At 38.6% G+C, this 20,774-nt stretch overlaps 3 protein-coding genes across 12 annotated transcripts in view; all 3 read left to right on the plus strand.

Moving 5' to 3' along the window:
* LOC121959459 (neuron navigator 1) overlaps positions 1 to 3,392 on the plus strand; it is a 123,776-nt gene extending 120,384 nt beyond the window's left edge. For all 7 annotated transcript variants that reach the window (XM_088091147.1, XM_088091150.1, XM_088091169.1 and 4 more), the window contains one exon: positions 93 to 3,392. In XM_088091147.1, coding sequence (XP_087947273.1) covers positions 93 to 176 — 84 coding nt within the window. In that variant the 3' untranslated portion in view covers positions 177 to 3,392. The remainder of the gene's footprint in view (positions 1 to 92) is intronic.
* A 1,103-nt stretch (positions 3,393 to 4,495) lies between these two features.
* mybphb (myosin binding protein Hb) lies at positions 4,496 to 20,774 on the plus strand. The gene is made up of 12 exons (XM_042493980.2): positions 4,496 to 4,795; positions 7,828 to 7,962; positions 8,674 to 8,841; positions 13,663 to 13,751; positions 13,840 to 14,035; positions 15,393 to 15,532; positions 15,634 to 15,793; positions 16,590 to 16,726; positions 18,445 to 18,631; positions 19,638 to 19,691; positions 20,343 to 20,374; positions 20,457 to 20,774. Exons 1-10 carry the CDS (start codon positions 4,567 to 4,569, stop codon positions 19,667 to 19,669), a joined length of 1,473 nt encoding a protein of 490 aa, XP_042349914.1. The 5' UTR covers positions 4,496 to 4,566; the 3' UTR covers positions 19,670 to 19,691; positions 20,343 to 20,374; positions 20,457 to 20,774.
* On the plus strand, positions 4,804 to 7,884 carry LOC148190248 (uncharacterized). 4 transcript variants are annotated; one of them, XM_088091214.1, is made up of 7 exons: positions 4,804 to 5,696; positions 6,011 to 6,067; positions 6,180 to 6,664; positions 6,822 to 6,878; positions 6,998 to 7,051; positions 7,253 to 7,315; positions 7,478 to 7,884. In XM_088091214.1, exons 3-7 carry the CDS (start codon positions 6,581 to 6,583, stop codon positions 7,592 to 7,594), a joined length of 375 nt encoding a protein of 124 aa, XP_087947340.1. In that variant the 5' UTR covers positions 4,804 to 5,696; positions 6,011 to 6,067; positions 6,180 to 6,580; the 3' UTR covers positions 7,595 to 7,884. The 4 variants fall into 4 exon arrangements, with proteins under 4 accessions (XP_087947340.1, XP_087947333.1, XP_087947322.1 ...); XM_088091207.1 differs by having other exon boundaries at positions 6,394 to 6,450; XM_088091196.1 differs by lacking the exon at positions 4,804 to 5,696 and having other exon boundaries at positions 5,703 to 6,067; positions 6,394 to 6,450.

Genomic DNA, 20,774 nt, shown 5'->3' on the forward strand with positions numbered 1-20,774 from the left:
AAATCCCCCAAAATCTTACACACTGTTCCTGTAAAACTGAAAATGTTTCCTTTAGGATTGCTAATTTCTTACCTCTCTCTTCTTTGTTATAGATGGCAATGCTTTTGAAACTTCAAGAGGCTGCCAATTACATTGAATCCCCAGACAAAGAAGATCCTAGCCTGCCCAAACTTTGAACACAGAACTTACACTCAACACTTAGCACTTCAAATTTTACGTTTTTACGTCGGCTGTAATGACACAGTGCACATTCAGGAACTCATGAACCCTCGGATATGGTTGATTTCATTCCCGCAGTAGGTTAAAAAATATAACAAGGTAATTACAAATCATTTTATTACATACAGTATTTTAAAAAGACTGTTGACCAGTATTAAATGAAAAGCTATATTCTGTTACGTTGACTGGACGACTATCACGTCGGTTCAGATCCCTTTACCACCACGTTAGCCCTCAGTAACATTGGTGCTAAGAGATCACTATGAAACTCATCATCTCAGCACTTAGACTTCAGGTGATTTCTGCAACAGCGCACTTAGTCCTTCCTGTGTTGTGCCCCAGTGCATCATGGGATGCAGAGTGCTCATCAACAGGAGCCATTCTCAATTTTGGTGACTCGTTTTGGAAAAGAGTATGACAGCATGAAAGATGCTACTTTTTTACTGCAAAGTTCTTCGGTACATATCTACTGTATAAGTCTTTGAAGGCCAATCTTATACATATGCAATCCTGAACTTTACAACCTGAGCAGGTGAAACGATTAAAATGCCTTAAGGACAAAGACGTCATCGTCACTTCGACTTCAGCAGAGTTCACTGGTGCTTTCATCGATATCATCCAGGAATCAGTTTCTCCTTCAACTCTTCACGTCATTTATTTCAATTCATGTTTGGTTTTTTTCAATATCAAATTATAAAATATTACCAGATCATTTATCAGCATAAACTTCCACATATTTTTACATTTTCTTAATAATTTTTTTGTGTTTAAAATCTTGCTGTCATACTCTTTTGCATTAAACAAACCCTATTTATCAGTGATGTGAGTTCATCACTTTACTGCTGCACAGTATTTTCCAATTTAGTTTTATGAACTGCTTTATGTACGAGTGTCACCAATGTTGCCATATATATCAGGTATTAGACACTTCTATTACACAGGGATAATATAACATAACAAACACCCTCCAATTAAACAGAAATGCTATTTAAATTTAAATTTTTTTAATAACATTTATTTAGGAAAGAATACATTTGTTTCAAATCTTTCCCCCCATACTCAGAGTAGTTACTGTGTATAATATGTATATACAATCAGGCTACATCACATATTATTTTATCTATATTAGTTGGTGCAAATATAAAATATAATGAACCAAATACTGTACTTAATCATGCATATTGACTGTCATGCTAGTGGTTTAAGTTCAGCTATGAATGTATATAAAAAACCAACCATTACACAGTGTCAGTCATCTTGTAGGTGCTTTTGAAGGAAGCCTTATCAAAAAGCTCCACTACAAAACACTGATAACAATGTCTGAGTAAAGTGACTTTAAAGCTACCTAAGCCCATTTTCATTTGCAGCAGTTCATGCGCTTCACAAGGAAAATTTTAATAAAATCTTCATTTTCATGCTTATTATGATCATTTAGGTGCGTACGGTGCTCTTTAACGATGTCCAGAGCTGTTTTAGTGTTGAATAAAGATCACGTAGACGTTCGGGGTAGGTTAGCAAAAAAGTTTTGTGTCATAAAAGTCAAAAAGTAAATTAAAATAGATCTGGAAGATAATTTCTGATATTTTTAGGACGTGTTGTTGAAGACGTGAAGACATTAGACAGTGAAGTCATGTGACACATGTTGGTGTCGTGCGTTATTTGAGAACACTTTGGGGTACGCGACACGGTAACAAAGTGGTTATGGAGAGTAGTTGTTTCAAGGTAAAAAAAATTTTTTTTTAAATGTAGATTTTTTTTGTAAAGAAGTAAACGGAGTAAACGGCAGACAAAGTGGTTGTGCTAGTGTCGTCAAAACAACTCATCTGTTCATCCCAAGCTGTGTCATAGTTTAGGTGCTCAGACTAAACTTCACCTGTACATAAATCCTGTAAATGAATGTCGGACCACTTTTATGACAGCTCGATAAGTAACATTTAAATTGTATCTGAGCTGCTTTATTGCTTTATTATTGCACTGCATTAGGCTGATTCAACTTTGAGCTAATCTGCAGCTCTTATTGGTCTCTTGTAAAGTAAAAAAATAACAAATTAAAGACATAGAAAGAGCAAAAAAAGATGCCAAATTGAGAATAATGTCAGTTAGTTGTAAATATTTCAGGTATTTAGCAGTATTACCAACCAACTGTGGTCTGTCTCTGCAGGTTAACAAAAGCCATCAGCGCGAGCTTCTCATCTCATTCACTGGTCGTTGTGCCTGTTGCTCTGTAGTAGCTGTGATTTGTGTTTGCTTACTATTGTATCCGGACTATGCAGCAACTTCTACTGGTGTTGGCAATCGGCGAATGTGTGATCGGGTGGTGTGTTTTCATCTGGTCTGTCTTTGAGTTCTTAATTTGGATCAAATTGAACCACAGGACAAAAAGTGGAAGCTTGAGCCTTAAAGAGAGGAGGTGTTTGCGGTGAGAACAGGGTTCATAGACGTAGTTGGAGAAATTTATAGGTTTGGAAGCTTTTTCATGTGTTTTGTCCTGAATGAATGGCAACAAAAGTTTCATAAATGGACTTGTGAATGGTCAAATGACGATAAATAAACAGAAAAAATGTTCTAAAAAATCTAGTTGTGAGCCTGAAAAGTTGGCAAGAATCAGCACTTCACTGTTTGCATGTTAATTTGATGTAGATTTGAACCAGATAAAGAGATTAATCTGATCTCTTTGGCCAATACAGGTTGCTGAATAGTCATATTTTTGCAAAGCTTTGTTGTGGACTAAACTAAGACTTAAAAACAAAATGTTATGCGGTATCTAATGTCACTGACGTGCAAATGTTAAGGGTTTCTAAGTGTTCTAAATGCATGTAAACTTGCTGTGTGATGAGACAAAAAAAACAATGTATTGTTGAGGAAAATCATTCTAGATAATGTTTTCCTTTTTAATACTCAAATATTTGATATTTCTTTTTTTTTTCTAAAGAATCCTTTGTAAAACCTAATTTCTCTATTTTGTACAGGACATCTATGTAAAGACTGTAAATAGTTCAGCATCCTGGATGCAGCAACAATCATTAAGGAGGGGAAACAAAAAAAAACAAATCATCTTTGAGAGAAAGGTTTATTTCTTCAGAGTTGGGTCCGATATGATTAAGGCATGTTTCTGAAGGTTTTCATCCACCTATCACTGGTTGTTGGAATCAATAAAATACATGTTATATTTATTCTTGCTTACTGTGTTTCGGTGTCACAGTGTTGACATGTTATCAAGACCTACAGAATAATACAGCAGTGCATTTGCTTTAAGTAATTATGAAGGCCATTTATTAATGTTATAGGATGAGTCCTAAAATGTGGAAATTAATTACCATTTTGGCTCTCCCGGTTTCCTCGTCTCGTTGTCAGTGGGTTTTTGGTTAGATGTCTGAAATGATGTAGAAACTTTAGAGACGTTAACGTTTTTCGACGTCATATGATGCGTCAGTAAAAACCCCACTTGTACATTTTGGAGACTTGGTGTGTCTTAAAAAAAGGGCGGTTGATAACAATTGGTTAAATGAGACTACAGAAGTTCATCACACCGAACCTCAGTGTACACGGCTTTACAGCCTTGTTGTAGTGGGGACGTTGAAGTCATGTGACCGTGGTGTAGTTCCTTTATAGTGTAGCCTTTGGTTTTTATGCCTCCATGCTGGAGATAGCTGTGTCTGGAAGCATTATGTTTTCGGTTTGTCTATCCGTCCATCTATCCCATTCTCTCGAATGCAATATCTCTCAAACACCCTGAGGGTTTTTTTTTTTTTTTTTTTTTTACAAATTTGGCACAAATGTCCACTTGTTGAATTGATTTGAATTTAGTACTCAAAGGTCACCGTGACCTTGAAAAACATTTTTTTTTTTTTTTGTCCATAACTCGGGAATTCATATCTTAATTATGACAAAATTTCACCTAAATGCCTATTAAAATATAATAGTAAAATTTAATTAATGTCTGTGGAACCAGGTCAGTGTTTACCATCATCCCTAAAGTACTGGTTTGTGAACCATAAACAAGATGTTACACCACATAAATCGATCAAAATTATCACCAAGTAGCTCAGTTAAATTCAATATCTTGTGTTAGTATTTTCCTTATTTTTCAAAATTTGTTTACGTGTTTCTGTTTAACAAGGCTGTAGTTTATGTATCAGTGACGCACAGTGGGCATTAATGAGTGAGATAAACAGACATGGAGGTCTGACTCAGACATGGTCCTCAGTATCTATTACATGGAGTTCATTAGGGGGCGGTGCTTCAGCCTGCTGGTCTGTATATAAGGCTGCCGACCCCGCAGAATAGGCGGCATTGGATTCAGTTTTAAGGACTTAACCGAGTTGGGAATTAGCTGACACCGCAAACATGCCGACCAAGCCTGCCCCCATCAAGAAGGCGGCTAAGAAAGAACCAGCCAAGAAGGAGGAGAAGGCTCCAGAGCCGGCTCCAGAGCCCGCACCCGCTGAGGCTGCCCCGGCTGAAGCCGCCCCTGCTGAGGCTGCACCTGCTGAGGCGGCCCCTGCCGAGGGAGAGGCCCCTGCTGCCCCGCCAGCTGAGGAGGCCAAACCCCCCACCCCACCTCCACCCGCAGATGGTAATGCACACGAGCGCAGCTTCACGTGAGCCACAAATTACCGATTTTACAGCTTAAAGTCAACCTTTTATTTAATTTCTCAGTGGATAAACCTCGGGTTAGTTGTTTATCCTTTTCAATTAAAGTAGGTCCACCTCATGGTAAGCACGCGGTAACTTTTACGCACGCGCGCACTCGGCGTAAAGGTGCCGTTGGTAAAGAAATGTAGTCGTCGACATAAAGCATGTTAACTGCATAAATCGCCTGCTTTGGACTCTTGTAACTTCTGACCAGCTCTTTTCTGCAACTTACTGAAAGTCAGACTCATTCTGCGCTTCAGATGCGCATCGCCTTCCTTCTGCAAAACTGTCATGTTAACTTGTAAAGGCTGTAATGTGCGCTTTTATACCTCAGTGAAAGCTCCATCTTGACGCCTAAAAAAGCTAAATCTGGATGTTTAAAAAAAAAAAAAAAAAAAAGCCCGGTGGTGGCACTGGTTTACTGTGCTCACTTTCCATGACTGATGTATAACGCATGTTAACAGCTGTTGTATTGATACATTTCTTGACTATTTTTAATTAACATCTAATATCTACTTCAGCTGCTCCCACTGATGAGGCTGCTGCTGCAGTTGCTGCAGATCAGCCAGCCCACAGTGTGACACCTGAGAGGATTATTTCAGTTACAACCCAATTTACCCATATCTGCACATTTGAACTTGTCCTCTTTTTGTTTTAACAGATTTTTATTTTTTATTTATTATTATTTTTTAAAACTTTTTTTTTAACCCTTTTCATAACATTCTGAAAATTCCATGTGATATTTTCAAAATGTTATGTATCCATTGATATCCTCTAACCTCTAATATCAGCTCCTGCGCCTGCTCCAGAAGAAGCCGCTGCACCTGAGGCCCCCGCCGATGGTAAAACAAACTATCAGTGTATTAACAGACAACTTTTATTAGTATTATTAAAACTTGAATCGTTCAGCTCCTACTGCAAAACACAACCTCACTAATATCTAATGCTAATGTCCTCTAACCTGTAATATCAGCTGCTACGCCTGCTGCAGAGGAAACACCAGCCGCTGCAGCTGAGGCTCGTGCTGATGGTTAAAATCATTGTATTAACAGAAAATGTATTTAAGTATTAATAAAACTTAAACTCCCTACTCCTACTAAATATAGCTCTAAATATGGCGTTACTAATGCTAACATGTTCTAACCTCCAATATCAGCTGCTGCGCCTGCTGCAGAGGAAACGCCAGCCGCTGCAGCTGAGGCTCCTGCTGATGGTAAAAATCAGTGTATTAACAGAAACTGTACATGAGTATTACTACATCTTGAATCGTCCATACTGAAGATAACTAATATCTAATGCCAATATGCTCTAACCTCTACTATCAGCTGCTGCACCTGCTGCAGAAGAAACACCTGCGCCTGCAGCTGAGGCTCCTGCTGATGGTAAAACTATAGTGTATTACTAAAACTTGAACCTCCTACCCACAGTAAAAATAACTTCACTAATATTTCATTCAGAAAGTATTATTACATCTTTAACTTTTCGCCTCAAATATAACTTAACTACTATTGAATGCTAACATGCTCTAACCTCTGTCAGCTGCTGCACCTGCTGCAGAAGAAACACCTGCGCCTGCAGCTGAGGCTCCTGCTGATGGTAAAACTATAGTGTATTGCTAAAACTTGAACCTCCTACCCACAGTAAAAATAACTTCACTAATATGTCATTCAGAAAGTATTATTACATCTTTAACTTTTCGCCTCAAATATAACTTAACTACTATTGAATGCTAACATGCTCTAACCTCTGTCAGCTGCTGCACCTGCTGCAGAAGAAACACCTGCGCCTGCAGCTGAGGCTCCTGCTGATGGTAAAACTATAGTGTATTACTAAAACTTGAACCTCCTACCCACAGTAAAAATAACTTCACCAATATCTCATTCAGAAAGTATTATTAATTCTTTAACTTTTTGCCTCAAATATAACTTCACTACTATCGAATGCTAACATGCTCTAACCTCTGTCAGCTGCTGCGCCTGCTGCAGAAGAAACGCCTGCGCCTGCAGCTGAGGCTCCTGCTGATGGTAAAGAACACAGTGGAATAACAGACGTCTTATATAAGTTTAATTATATCCTGAACCTCCAACATTACAGCTGACGGCACTAATATTTAACCCTAATATCTCCTAACCTCTAATATCAGCTGCTGCTCCCGCTGCAGAGGAAACACCAGCTGCCCCCGAGGCCCCCGCTGATGGTAAAGAAATCACAACAGCAACTACAGATTTCTTACATTATTGAATTATGAATCTCGAACCTCGTACGTTAAGGCTAACAGCACTAACTGTCTCCCTTCATGACACTTTGATCTGCAGTCTCAACATGCACATTATCATCTGTCAGAACATATACCATCTGCTTAGAGCGCTAATTATTAATATCTAACATTTAATAATAGCTGCTGCCGCTCCAGCCGCAGAGGAAGGCGCTCCTGCTGCTGATGCCGAGGCGCCCGCTGATGGTAAAACGCATCATGTTCCTGTTTATTTTCCTCTGTCACATAGCTGAGAATAAGTTTGATTTCTTTAAGCTGAGAGCTATGAGGTACATTCATTTGATGCTGTGGCATCGCTCTGCTCATCACACGCTGCTGATAATAATGCAAATGCCTATTTAACACCAGCTGAAGCTGCTGAAGCGCCCGCGCCAGAGGAGCCTAAAGCACCTACACCTCCACCACCTCCACCCAAAGGTAACCCTCCATCAGAGAGGAAAGCTTCTCCGAGTGATTCTGCTTTAATCACTTCTTCCTTTTTTATTTCAGTATTAAAGTAAAGAATCACCTCTTACAAACATCTGCTTTGAGTCCACTTCTGCCATTTGCGAGTTTATTAATTTAATGTTATTCTGCTTTAATCACTTTCTCCTTTATTGCAGTGTTAAAGTAAAGAATCACCTCTCGTAAGACTTGGCTTTGAGTCGGTTTCTGCTGCTTGCAAATGTATTAATTTAATGTTATTGTGAAATCTGCAGAGCCCACAAGTGCTCCCCTGGACCTGTTTGTTGAGGACAAGAACGACACCTCAGTTACTATCATCTGGAGCCAGCCAGAGGTCGTCGGACATTCTGGCCTCGATGGATACGTCATTGAAGTCTGCAAGGATGGAAGTAAGTCCTGCTCTGCTTCCCACCAGGTGCACTGAACACTGCCATGTGCAGGAAAGAGGTTAGATTATTAATACACCGGGTCAGAAATGTCAGCTGACCCTTTAAATTACGTTGAAAGCTTTTTTTTTGGCGGCTTATTTTAGTTTTTTTACAGGATCATCATCCTTCTAATATCTCTAATTATATCTGCACTGTGTAAATGCTTTTCAAATGCTACATGCAGGAACATGTTAAATTGCTGTTTTAATGTGGGTCAGCCGTATCGGTTGCAGCTGTCCCAGAAGTGTCAGCCGCAGAGTTATATCATGAGCTACCTAACTTCTCCCTACAAGGAAAGAGGCATTTCAGGAGCTGCGGTGGTGGTCTTGCTGGAGGTCCTGCTTTTAGACTCACAGCACTAAGCTAATATCAGCAGCAGCTCCATGCGGGCTTGATATAGCAGACGAGGGCTGTTTACACAAAGCAGCAATTTCACGTCTAATACTGTTGTAATTTGTGTCAAACATTATCACTCTAAAGCTGCACAACAAGCAGCGCTTACTGTCGTCATTAAATAATTCTGAATGAGTTAGATCTGTTTCCCTCAGTCCGCCTGCAGTTTTCACAGACAACACACTTTACGCTCGCAGTTTTGATCCCATAATACTGAGATAAACAACAGCTCTGTCATTTGTGCTCTGTGTCTTCACATTGTGTTGTCTTCTCATTCAGCTGAGGACTGGAAGGTAGTCAATGAGGATCTGCAGAAGTCCTGCCGTTACATCATCAAGAACCAGACCACCGGAGACCGTCTGAAGATCCGCGTCGTGGCCATGAACGCTGGCGGCCGCAGCCCCCCTGTCGCCCTCCCCGAGGCCGTCCTGGTGAAGGAGGTCGCTGGTAAGAAGCGCACAAGATTCAGCACATAACACAACATATAGTTGGAATTATAACAGAGTTTACATTTTCAGCAGGAGAAATGAAATACTTAGTGCTGTAACCAGCACATTTGGTGTCTTAGACGAGCCTCCCCAACAAAAAACATTGTTTTTATTCCTTTATATTTATTGTATTTTTTAAAGGACAAGAGGTAATGAGAAATCAGCACTGACAATGAAGCTAATAAACAATACTTATATATATTATTTTTTAAAATTAAATCAGATAAGATAAGATAGACTTTATCGTCCCAGTGGGAAATTTGCCTTTGACTTCAGTGTCTGCGGTATAAAAAACCCCAATAAAAACAACAATACACACACAGTAAAAATACAACAATTAAAAAATAACAAATAAATTAAATTATCAACTGCACATGCCCATCATAAAAAAATGCACGTTAGAACAATACTTTGCTGAACAGCAGGAAAGAAATACAGTCATACATATTCAAGCCTTGGTGGTGTTTAGGGTTTTAATGGAGAACGGCGCAAAGTTTGAACCTGTTGTGTCTGCGTAGGAATTTAGAGAATATGGTATGTGCAAATGTGCAAATTTAATCTTCTTTTGTACTTTTTGAGGGCTTTTGTCTTTTCATCTTCACTGTAATCTTTGTACACACACATCCTTGTGATTTTTTTTGCAACTTTGGACACAAACACTGTCCTTCTTGCAAAATAAATATGTTTATTGTGACATTCGTTAACAAGACTTTCATCAGGCAAACTTTATCACAAACAATTGTCATATAAGATTATTGATCCCAAATTAATGTAAACTGAAGAGTGAAATCTGTTAAATAAGCTCAAGGACAGAGGAACCATATAAACAGGTTAAATAAAATAAATAAATATAGAATATTAAATACAACATAAACATCGGGAATCCAGGAAACATTTCCCCAATGGGCCCTGATCATATATACACATAAAAAAAGTTAAATGTGTGACAAAACATATATACCAAATACGTGCACAAATACATCATCATCTATATAATAAAATCTAACAAAAAAATAAAAGCTTCTAAATACTTTACACACCATACGTATGTACAGAGTAACTACAAAGCGTACTGAGCCACAATAAGCACAAATAAGTAACAAATTGGGCTGTAAAAGTCATCATTTCACCTTTTTCTCCATTAAAAAAAGATATCACCATGAAACTCTCTCAGTTGATTACTTAAATTAAGACTTTTATTTTTATGTTACAACTAGTGTTGCAGCGGTATACTGGTTTCAAAGTATACAAATAAAATGAATTGTCATCGTTTGCTTATCTATGGAATTGAAAAAAAATGAACCAGCTGGAGAATTTCACCTTTGTTTAATATTTTTTTTAAAAAATTAAGTTGTTTTTTTTTTACACATACCTCTATTTTTTTATAATTGTTTCACCTTTCAGTGTAGTAATACAGCATTTTTTCAACCAAAAACCCATTTTCGTTGCCTTTAAATGTCACTGTAACTGTAATAATCATAGCTATTGTGTGACACCCCGTACCGTGAAATTGTGATATTTTCCAAATGTGTTATCGTATCGTGAAAATTTCATATCTTTGCAACCCTAATAACAAGGTTTCTGAAATTTTACATATAAATATGCAAATACAACATATTTTAATGAAATATGAACTTTTTGTCTGCATTGCCGGAACAGAAATCTGAACTAAAATAAAAACATAAATGTGTTAAAAGTTTTCTTTCCACTACACCGAAAGAAGACATGGAAGCAAAATAGCCCTAAATCTCAAAATCGACCTTAAATCTTTTAAATCTGCTTCTCGACCTCAGGCATAATATGGATCTGGAACTTCACTCGCCCATGACAGAAAATTAGAGACAAACGCGAACAGGTCTAATTTTAAAAGACAAATTTATTGTGTATATACAGTATATCAACTTATAATAACTTATAAAATTTTAATGGATTCATAGTATTACAATGCACAATGAGTTTCTGAGTATAATTATGACTTTACACTTTCTCCTGCATGCTGCACGATTAGCTTAATCCATCTGTAAAGTAAAACAATTATAGGTCAAAGTATTTGGAACTGGTTTAAACTTTGTGGAGCATTTGTTAGGGGAAAGGGGAGCTGTAAAGTGTCGGAGTCAAACTGAAGCAGCTCAGCAGTGTTTTCCTCTCAGCTGTCCGTTGGCACGTACCTGCCGTGTTAATGGTATAAAACTGTGGCCTTCTCGCTGGTTTCCACAGTGTGACAAACCACACACTTGTTAAGTACACGGGTTTCAGCGGTGCCGCACACCTTCCAGTGTTAATCACAGACAGTATAAAGTGATTTGCGGTAAAATGATGATTGCACCCCGAGGGCTCTAAAAGGAGGAGCTGCGTTACTCGGGCTCACTCACAAATCATCGTTATGCGTAATGGAGATCCGGACAGGGAGGGACGGCAACATGATACCGGCCGCACTGGCAATGTTTCAATAGTCCGTGTTCCCCGGACACCATAGCAGGCGACCACATATAGAAACAACTCATAAATGGTTTCCGTAAAAATGACCACAAAAGCTTTGGAAAAATAGTTGGGATGTCCCCGCTATTAACACAGATTTTTTTTGTGCGGAGGGGTTTGCATTGTGATCCCTGCCAGGATTCATGCTGAGAGGAGTGTCAGGCTGTGCTCGGCAAGATCGATGGTGACAAGTGATCTGACTGCGAGCAGGTGGGGGCTGTGGGGGAGGAGAGGGGGAGGATGGTAAATTCCAGTGTGTGGGGGTCGGGGGTGCTGAGTTATGAAGCTGAGTTCTCAGGTAACATCCAAATCTCATGACACTTCCAGAGATTCACTGTTTATTTTGAAACATGCCACGGACTTTACAGGGAGAATCTTCATTAAGCTTAATCCTCCTGAATGAAGTGACAAGACACTTAACATGCGGCATGTTTGTTCTACCACACACGTGCATTTTTACCTCACCTCACTTTCATTTCCTTTTATAATACCTTCCACGTTTATGTTTACAAACCCGTTTCTTTCCTGCTTCATTTATCTACGATTTGAATGCATTCTGACGTCGGTGGGACGACTGAAGCTCCCAAACATGCGTCATGAGGAGAGGTGATATACTGTGGTACGCTGTCTTTATTTAGAGTCCTGACAAATGTGTCTCTGCTGGACTCAGCAGGTGGTGCTTCTCACCAAATCACTCCTACAAATGAGCCTCAGCAAGACACTTTTGAGGCTTAAGTGACATTTCAAACATCTCAGTGGCTAACTGTCCATATGTTTTTGTTTTTGCAATGATTTATTGGGCTTTTTTTTTTTTACAAGCCGATGTACAGCAGGAGGGTGACAGGGACGCTTAGTTGAGCTACCGGGGCGCCTCTCACCTGTGATGTTCTCGTATTTTTTTTATATTTAGTGATTTAAATTTCCTTCCTGCAGGTCTCTCATTTCCAATCTGCTGTTATTTCAACTTAATTTGTTCCAAGAAGGCTCGTTTACGTGTCAGCTGTCACAAAATCACGGAGGTAACACAGTTAAGAGTTGTATTGTAAGTTTGAGTGAATATTAAATAAACAAATATGTAAAACTGCAATTACGAGGGAAAAAAACTCCTTAAAAGGTAATGAAATGTCTTAAAATGACTTTCATAAATATTAGGCCTTATAAGTGATTATACAGTAAAGTATATATTGTTTGAGATAAAAATCTTATTCAAATTAAAAATCTCTTTTCAAGAGTGACCTGGCTGAGGGGCTGTATATACAACAAATGTTACAACAAAAACACAAGTAGACAAGTGTAACTGGCATACACCACAAATTGGTTAGCACAACATCACCAACATTTTACTTAAAAAAAAATTATTCATCATAATTATCCATCTTTTCATTTATTTGTGTTAAAAGGAGTTAAACTCTTTTGTGTGAAAGTCCACATTTCTGATTTTACAAATCTTTTAATCTACCCGCTGAACCTCATTCTGTCTTTTTATTTTATTCTTGCACTTAAATGTTGGCAAAATGTACATTTACATAACTTTTTTCAGTTACCATATTCTTACATAAAAACTACCTCTACACGGGACAACATAACACTATGCTTAACCCTTTATATACTTACCTGCTGTGCTTGAATGAGAAAAAGATGAGGTGTTCCAAAATCCGTCTTAAATTAGGTTAAAAAAATATTTTGAAAAGGTCTTTAAAATAATTTAAATTCAAGTTTTTGATACCTGTAGACACACCATGTATTTTAATGATCTTTGCAGTGTAAATAATTACAAAAATATGGCAAGCACCGCAAAAATCTATTCTATGTAGCCAAAAAAAGAACACATATGCATTCACATAAACGTAAACATGCATTGCCTGTACCTGCAAACCCAAATACTAACTCTCCTGCTTCCCATGCATTCCTGTCCTGCAGTTTTATATGCAGCTTCTCATTTTTTTTTACCTCCTTAAAAATGTCTGCAAAGGCGTTCGTGTTCCAAAAAGTCATGTCATTCAACTAAAGGTTTGCACATCAGAGTGACAGATCCATCGCAGAGGGGATAAAGGGTTTAAAATGAGAGTTACGTTTACAACCAGTTACAGCGCAGACAAACTTAGGGCACCAGTGAAAAATCCCCGGCTCAAGTGGGCTTAGATCAGCTCAGCAGGTTTATCGATTTCTTAAAGATTTGTTGGTCACAAAAGGAGATTTAAACCTTTTGTTTCAGTCCAAAAAAGGAGTTCCTAAAGATCACTTTTCAGGCTGCTGATCCTCTGCTGACGCTGTAATGATCACTGGTTGTTTTTCTCTCTAGATCGTCCCAAGGTCCGCCTGCCGCGTTTCCTCAGGCAGAGATACGTTGCTCAAGTTGGAGCCAAGATCAATCTAACCATCCCTTTCACAGTAAGTAGGACATGTAACGTTCTGTAAATGCACGATTAATTATATGACAGAATTGCTCAAAATTCACTGCTGTTTTTTTTTTTCCCAGGGCAAACCTAAACCAGTGGTCACCTGGACAAAGGACGGACAACCCCTTGACACAAAGAAGGTGAACATCCGCAGCACTGACAGAGACAGCATCCTGTTCATCCGTGCGGCCGAGAGAGAGGACTCTGGAGTGTATGAGATGTGTGTGAAGGTGGATGACTTCGAGGACAAGGCTCCACTCACCCTGCAAATCGTCGGTGAGCAAAATGTAGCATCAGAGAGAAAAAATACAATCAGTGTTTCCTATAGGATTAAAATCAATGGACATAGCCACGGTGATGACACCTGTTTGTTTGTGAACTCCCGTTTGGAGGCCTTGAGTTTGGCATTTTGGCCGTCACCGCCTTTGTGAAGCCAGAAGTGAACGTATTTGGACAACAGGGTGAAACTTACCTGAATGCTAGCTGCGAGCTTGGTTAGCATCACAATCTAGTGTTAACTATTTGAAATCTAAACAAATTTGCTTAATTTCTCTTTAAAACATTGGGAAAAGGCAATGAGGAATGGAAAATGAAATGACCCAAAACTTAGCAAGAAAATAAATTAAATACAACAACAACAACATGGGAATGAACTGGAAAAAGTGCATTAAAAATTACCATAACTTTGTAAGATAACCGTACACATTAAATTATAACACAATTATAGTTTTTTCCAATATTTTTTTCACTAGACATTTTTTGCGTAGTTTTTTATCATCAGGGTAGTCATTGCCTTTTCCCCATGTTTTTGAAAGAAATCGCACAAATTTTCTCAGGGTTCAAAGGTTTAATTATTGTGAAAGGTATCTGAGAGCAGAGATAGGAAAGCAATGTCGATCCAGGTCTCAAAGGGTTAAGTGTGATAATGCAAATGCTACTTTTCACTAGCAAAAAAATCAGCAAAAATTATTAACACAAAACAGAGTATCTAATGCACCCGAGCAAGAACAGTCACACTGCAGCTATTCGGCTATCTACACCCAAACCTACAATGTGTTTGGGTTAGGATTAGTGAATTGGCTTTATTTCTTTCAAAAACACGGGAAGACGGCAATAAGCAACTTAAGAAGAAATGACCCCAAAATAACCAAGATATAGATAAGAAGAAAAAAAACATAAAGAGAAGTAAAGAGAAATACCTGTAAAAAAGCAACAAAAAAAAAACAAAAAAACAAGGAAATGACCGGAAAAGAAATCATAATTATGCTACACAATTTTAAATACATTTTTATGCAACTTTTTTTTCTAATATAATTTTCTAAATCTACCAATTTCTTGCAATTTGCGGGACATTTCTTGCCAATCCCCCCCCCAAAAAAAAGGCTTGTGAAAGGCATCTGACCACAGAAGGAAAAGATCTCAAAGGGTTAAAATGGGGGTCGATGGGATTTAACTCACTTTTGGTGCCAGCATCTAGTGGCCATTAGATGAACTGCCGTTTTGCCACTTCTGCTTTGGCTTTTTAGCCCTGGAGGTTTCCTTTTGGTGTTTCCAGGATGCAGCAGAGAATAATGCAGGCGATTATTTTTACTTGCGTGTTTTTAAATGAAAAAAATGTGTTTGTTGTTTTCAGAGCTGCCAGGGCCTCCTGCCAGTATGAAGATTGTGGACACCTGGGGCTTCAACGTTGCTCTTGAGTGGACCGCACCCAAAGACAACGGAAACACAGAAATCACAGGTTATACAGTCCAGAAGGCCGACAAAAAGACCGGAGTAAGTTTTCAGTATCAAAGAGTGTCTGTCTCATGAATAATGCACAATGATATTAACAGAGGGCTCCCCCTGATATATGACACATCCTGCTGTGTCTGCAGGAGTGGTTCACTGTGTTGGATCATTACCACAGACTGAATGCAACCATCTCCGACCTCATCATGGGCAACACCTACAAGTTCAGAGCGTTTTCTGAAAACAAGGTTGGAGTCAGTGAGAGTGCTGCTGTTACAAAGGAGGAGGCCAAGATCCTGAAGACAGGTAATTTTCTCTTTTATAGTTTCCTTGACCAACAGGGAAACAGACACCACATGAGTTTCCATTACAGTTTCGCGCAAAACGTAAGCAATATTTTTGAAATGCTGAGAAAACACAACTGTGAGATGACTGCGTTTTCATTGAGTGATGTTATATGCCTTCTCCTCTCGCAGTATCATCTCAAGAGGCATGGCGATGGATGTTCAAAACATTAGCAGGTTTATTTCTATTGCAGCCGCCACACTAACCGTCATTATTTCCAATCGAAGGCGACATAGGTGTGTTACGCAAGCGATGATGGAAAGGCCGACCCCTTATACGTGGGAGGTGATAGTCCACAATTTCACAGACTTTTGAAGAGTTATGCAGTGCAGTAACACCTCTTGTAGCGCCTGCTGTGTCGTGTCCGAGGAAGCCAGTTCAACATGGTCATAGCATCATGTTACCTATAAAATCGAAAAATTGTTTCCATTGCAGTTTTGTGAAATATTTCTTTTTTGAATTGCCTGAAATACCACCTCATGAACATAAAAACTTTTTGCAGTATTTAGAGTTTTTCTCGAAATCAGCACGTTTCCATTGGGTGTATTTTATGTTTGTGATTTCAGTTTACGCAATTTGAGGGTTATTGGAAACCTTTTTTAGGCAGGAATCAATTCAGTAGTTTATGTATTCAGTAGCAATGGAAGAAAATCATATCTTCAATTTGTCCAGTTTCCTCTGAAACCGTAGGATTTCACTCAGCTAAATTCAGTTTGAAAGTTTGTTCACGATGTTTGCTCCATTTCTTCTCCTCCAGGTATCGACTACAAGCCTCCTGAGTACAAGGAGCACGATTTCACCGAGGCGCCCAAGTTCACCACCTCCCTGACTGACAGAGCCACCACCGTCGGCTACAGCACCAAGCTGCTGTGCTCCGTCAGGGGATCCCCAAAAGTACGGCAGCTTCTTTCTTCTTCGTGTTTTTTTAAAGTTCAATCAGTCAGATCATGGCGTGCCTCTGTGTAAACAGCTGCAGCAGGAAATCAGCACCAAAAAGTACTCAGACTCTATTGGTCGGCTTCATTCAAGTGCAGTTATTTTCTAGAAACTACCTGGTCGAGATTCTACTTAAAAAAAAAAAAAACACCTCTGCTGGCACGTAGTTTCCTGACAACATAGCTCATGGATTCAGTGTGTTTCAGATACCAAATTTTGGATGTTAGCGAGTGTCGCTGAACACACTGCCAAGATAGAATTCAGATAGAAAGTAGACCTGATTACTGCTGACACAACAATAATGCAACAGATTTGTGAAAACAGCCCAAACCATTTATCATAATATATGTGATTTTATATCGCAATAATGGTATACATCCTAATACAGTAATAGTTCAATAAGGAAATTTTAGTAGTGGTAATTTATTTTATCAATTTTCCAAGAGGAATGCAGATAATAAAGAATAAATGCAATGTAGGCCGAAACTTTAGCTTATTGTACTGTTTTACTTAGCGTACTCTCATGAATAACTAATTTAGTAAAGAAATGGTGATTTGATGATTTAATGATGATTTTATTTATTTAAAAATATACTTTATTTGTTTAAAAATAATTGTATTAATTTAAAAATAATTGTAATGTTTTACACATGATTTTGATTATTTAAAAAAGATTTTATTGTTTTACGCAAGTTTGATAATTTTAAAAATAATTTCATTGATTTGAAAATGATTTTTACAAGTTTTTATGGGTTTGAAATTTATTTTATTGATTTAAATATATTGCATTGCTTCTGCCAAGTGTCGACAATCAGAGCTGCGTCCAAAACAACAGTCTGCTTTTCAAAGTCACAGTTCACTATTCAGAAACGACACTGAATGCCATAAATGATCAGAATTGATTATTCAACAAAGCCGCGTACTAAACTGTCATATCGCTCAACCCCACATCAGGCTTGCTGTGATAAATTAACTAAGGAAAAGTTTATATCCATACATTTTATTGTGAAATTCCATAGAAATAACCCTTTAATGTTTGTTTTAAGGAAATGGTGAACAGTTATCTAACAAACTGTCATCAAACAGCTGAACAACTGTACACTCAGTGTTTGCCAGATCGTGGGGTCACACCGGTGGCACCACTGCTCAGACTACTTGTCAGCAGCTTAATAATCGCATTGAGGTGGTGAGTGAACACACCGAGAATTTTGAACAAACACCTCTCCTCCTTCGCTCATCCATCGCTGTCAGTGTGTTGGCTCCGAGCTAAGAATGGGTAAGATCTCCGCTTGGCCTTGTTAGCCTGCTGACTGAGCCTCTCACCTCCTGTTTGGGCTCATAATTCCCAGCGGGTCTAACGGGACGGCAGGGTCGCTGGTCTTTATGAGACGGATAGTATTGGTATTCTTTGCTTTTGATGCATGAGAGGAAGAGGAGAGGCTGTGAGGGTGACAGGTCAGCGGGCATGCAGGGTCACATGCGTAACATTCCCCATGGGCCCCAGGGATCCTCACTGAGTGTGTGCTGTGTGTCCACTTCAATCAAAAAGGGTTTTTTCTTGCCGTGAAGCACAAACAGAAATAGAAACAACACTGCTGCTTGTTTATTTGTGGGCTGTGAGATGGAAGAAAGCATGCACGTAGCACATATTTATTCCTCTAAATTTTGTTCTGCAGCCCAAGGTTATATGGATGAAGAACCAGATGATCATCGGAGACGACCCCAAGTACAGGCAGATCTGCGTCCAGGGTATCTGCTCTCTGGAGATCCGTAAGCCTGGTAACTTTGACGGAGGTGTGTACTCCTGCAAGGCCAAGAACGATCACGGAGAGGCAACTGTTAGCTGCAAGCTGGAGGTCAAACGTAAGTCAAGACCTTAAAAATATACTGTTTTTGATCCATTTATGGCTGTAAGATTTGTACTTTAACGGTTCAGTGTGTAGGATTTAGGGGGATATATTGGCAGAAATGGAATGTATTATGTATGTTTAGGGTTAAATCACCAAAAAGTAAAACTTGTCGTGTTTTCAGTTCTTAAGAATGAGCTGTTGATATCTACGTAGCGAGCAGAATCCATCATGTTGCACTGCCATGTTTGTACAGTAGCTCAGGGCGGACAAACCGAACACTGACTCTTGACAGGACCAAAGTTAGCAGCCCCTCCATGGTGGGGAGCATTACTGTGAAACTGTTTTATTTACTGTTTTTTACAGTTTCAATCAACTTGTCTTTTTGTTATGGAGAGGAAAAGACCTCTGTGGATAATTACACTGCCAGTAAAAAATAACCTGAACAATGAACGATTAATAAATTACAACCAGGAGAGGTTCAGCTGGTTGCAATCTGAAAACCTGAGCAAATTCACTTAATTTTTTTCAAAAACATGGGAAGAAAGCATTGTCAACTTGAGAAAAAAATACCTAAAAATCTGCAAGAAATTAGTACAAATAAAAAGAAAATTGCCTGAAAATTAGCAGAAAAATATTAATGAAAGGAAAGGTAAAAATCAAAAACAAACAAGGAAATTACTTGGAAAAAGCATATAATTATGATCATTATAAATATAGTTTAATGGGCATTTTTGCCTAGCTTATTTTGAATAATTTTCAAATTTTACTAATTTCTTGCGTTTTGTGGGACACTTCTCTCCAGGTTACTCGTAGCCTTTTCCCCCCATGTTTTCCAAAGAAATCAAAACAATTCGCTCGGGGTTTGAACCTTTTAATAATTAAATACTTGTGAAAGGTGAAAAATGATCTTGATCCATGTCTCAAAGGGTTAAATCCCCCTAATTCTTACACACTGTTACATTAAGTTGTGGCACTCTCTTTACCAGTGTTTGCTAATGACTTGTTTTTGTGTTAAACAGAGGCGGCAGTTGCAGATGCAGACAAGAAATAAGTCAACATTCACATTCTCACAGGTCAGAAATTATCAGGAAAAAGCCAACCAACCTTTAAGATAATGTGCATGATAATATAAATTATTTTTCTAACAAGTTATGACTTGTATTTCAGTTGCACAGCATGGATATTTGTGCAATAAGTGCAAAGAAAATGTGATAATTACACTTCTTGTATTGGGGGGGGTTGATCTATATGAGTCCTGAGGTGACATTTGGCTCCTCCGTGACTTACTCTCCATACATGGAGGGCACTAAACTTGGAAAAGGTGGCCTCTAGCAGCCATAAATTAAATCTGTAATGGCTCCTCATGCACTCGGTTAGGTGTCTTAATCACATTTCCTTGACTCAGCAGCAGCAGCAGCCTCCTTTAGGACGCTGAGATACAGCATTTTATTTGCAGGTTACTCCCACAACACTCATAGTTTAAACATTTTGGAGCATTTTTTTCTCTTAAATGTTGTGTTTTTTATGTTATACTAGATAAATATTGCTGGATAAAACTTATTTTTAACACATATATTTTAAAAACACATTTTTTTTAACAGAATGCCTTAATTTCTTTGATTCTGTGTGTGACTGAGAATCGCTGCCGTCTCCACGTCGGCAGTCCCAACTCCTTTTTAACACCTGTTGTTGTTATTTATTCATCTGTTGCAATCCCAAATTAGGAGCAGAAGGAATGAGGCCTTTGCAGCATAAGGTGCGTGACACTTTTAGCCTTTCTAAAACGGTCCTTCACAATGACGAGGAAATATTTTAAGTAATTTCTTTGTCGTTCACAGGAAAGTGCTGGATTCCTGGAAGAACATGTATATATGGCTGGTGACCCCACTACCGAAAGGGTTGTTGCCTGCAACCTCTTGCCGAGTGTTACCCTGTGTTATGATGAACAATTGTCGTCGCTTTATGCCTTTATCGTTCACTACAAGTCCACATCCATGTCCACAATCAGCTTTTTCCCGCTCAACGATACTAAATTGTCATCGTGTCGGTCACACTTGGTGTACACCAACATTTCTGCAACATGAATTTACTCCTCCTCATGGGAAAACTACATGTAACATCTACGTGTTTATATCAATAAATAATTTAATTTCTGG

Source organism: Plectropomus leopardus, chromosome 2 (genome assembly GCF_026936395.1).
Source record: "Plectropomus leopardus strain MGB_pleo_1.0 chromosome 2, ASM2693639v1, whole genome shotgun sequence".
Classification (NCBI taxonomy): Eukaryota; Metazoa; Chordata; class Actinopteri; order Perciformes; family Serranidae; genus Plectropomus; species Plectropomus leopardus.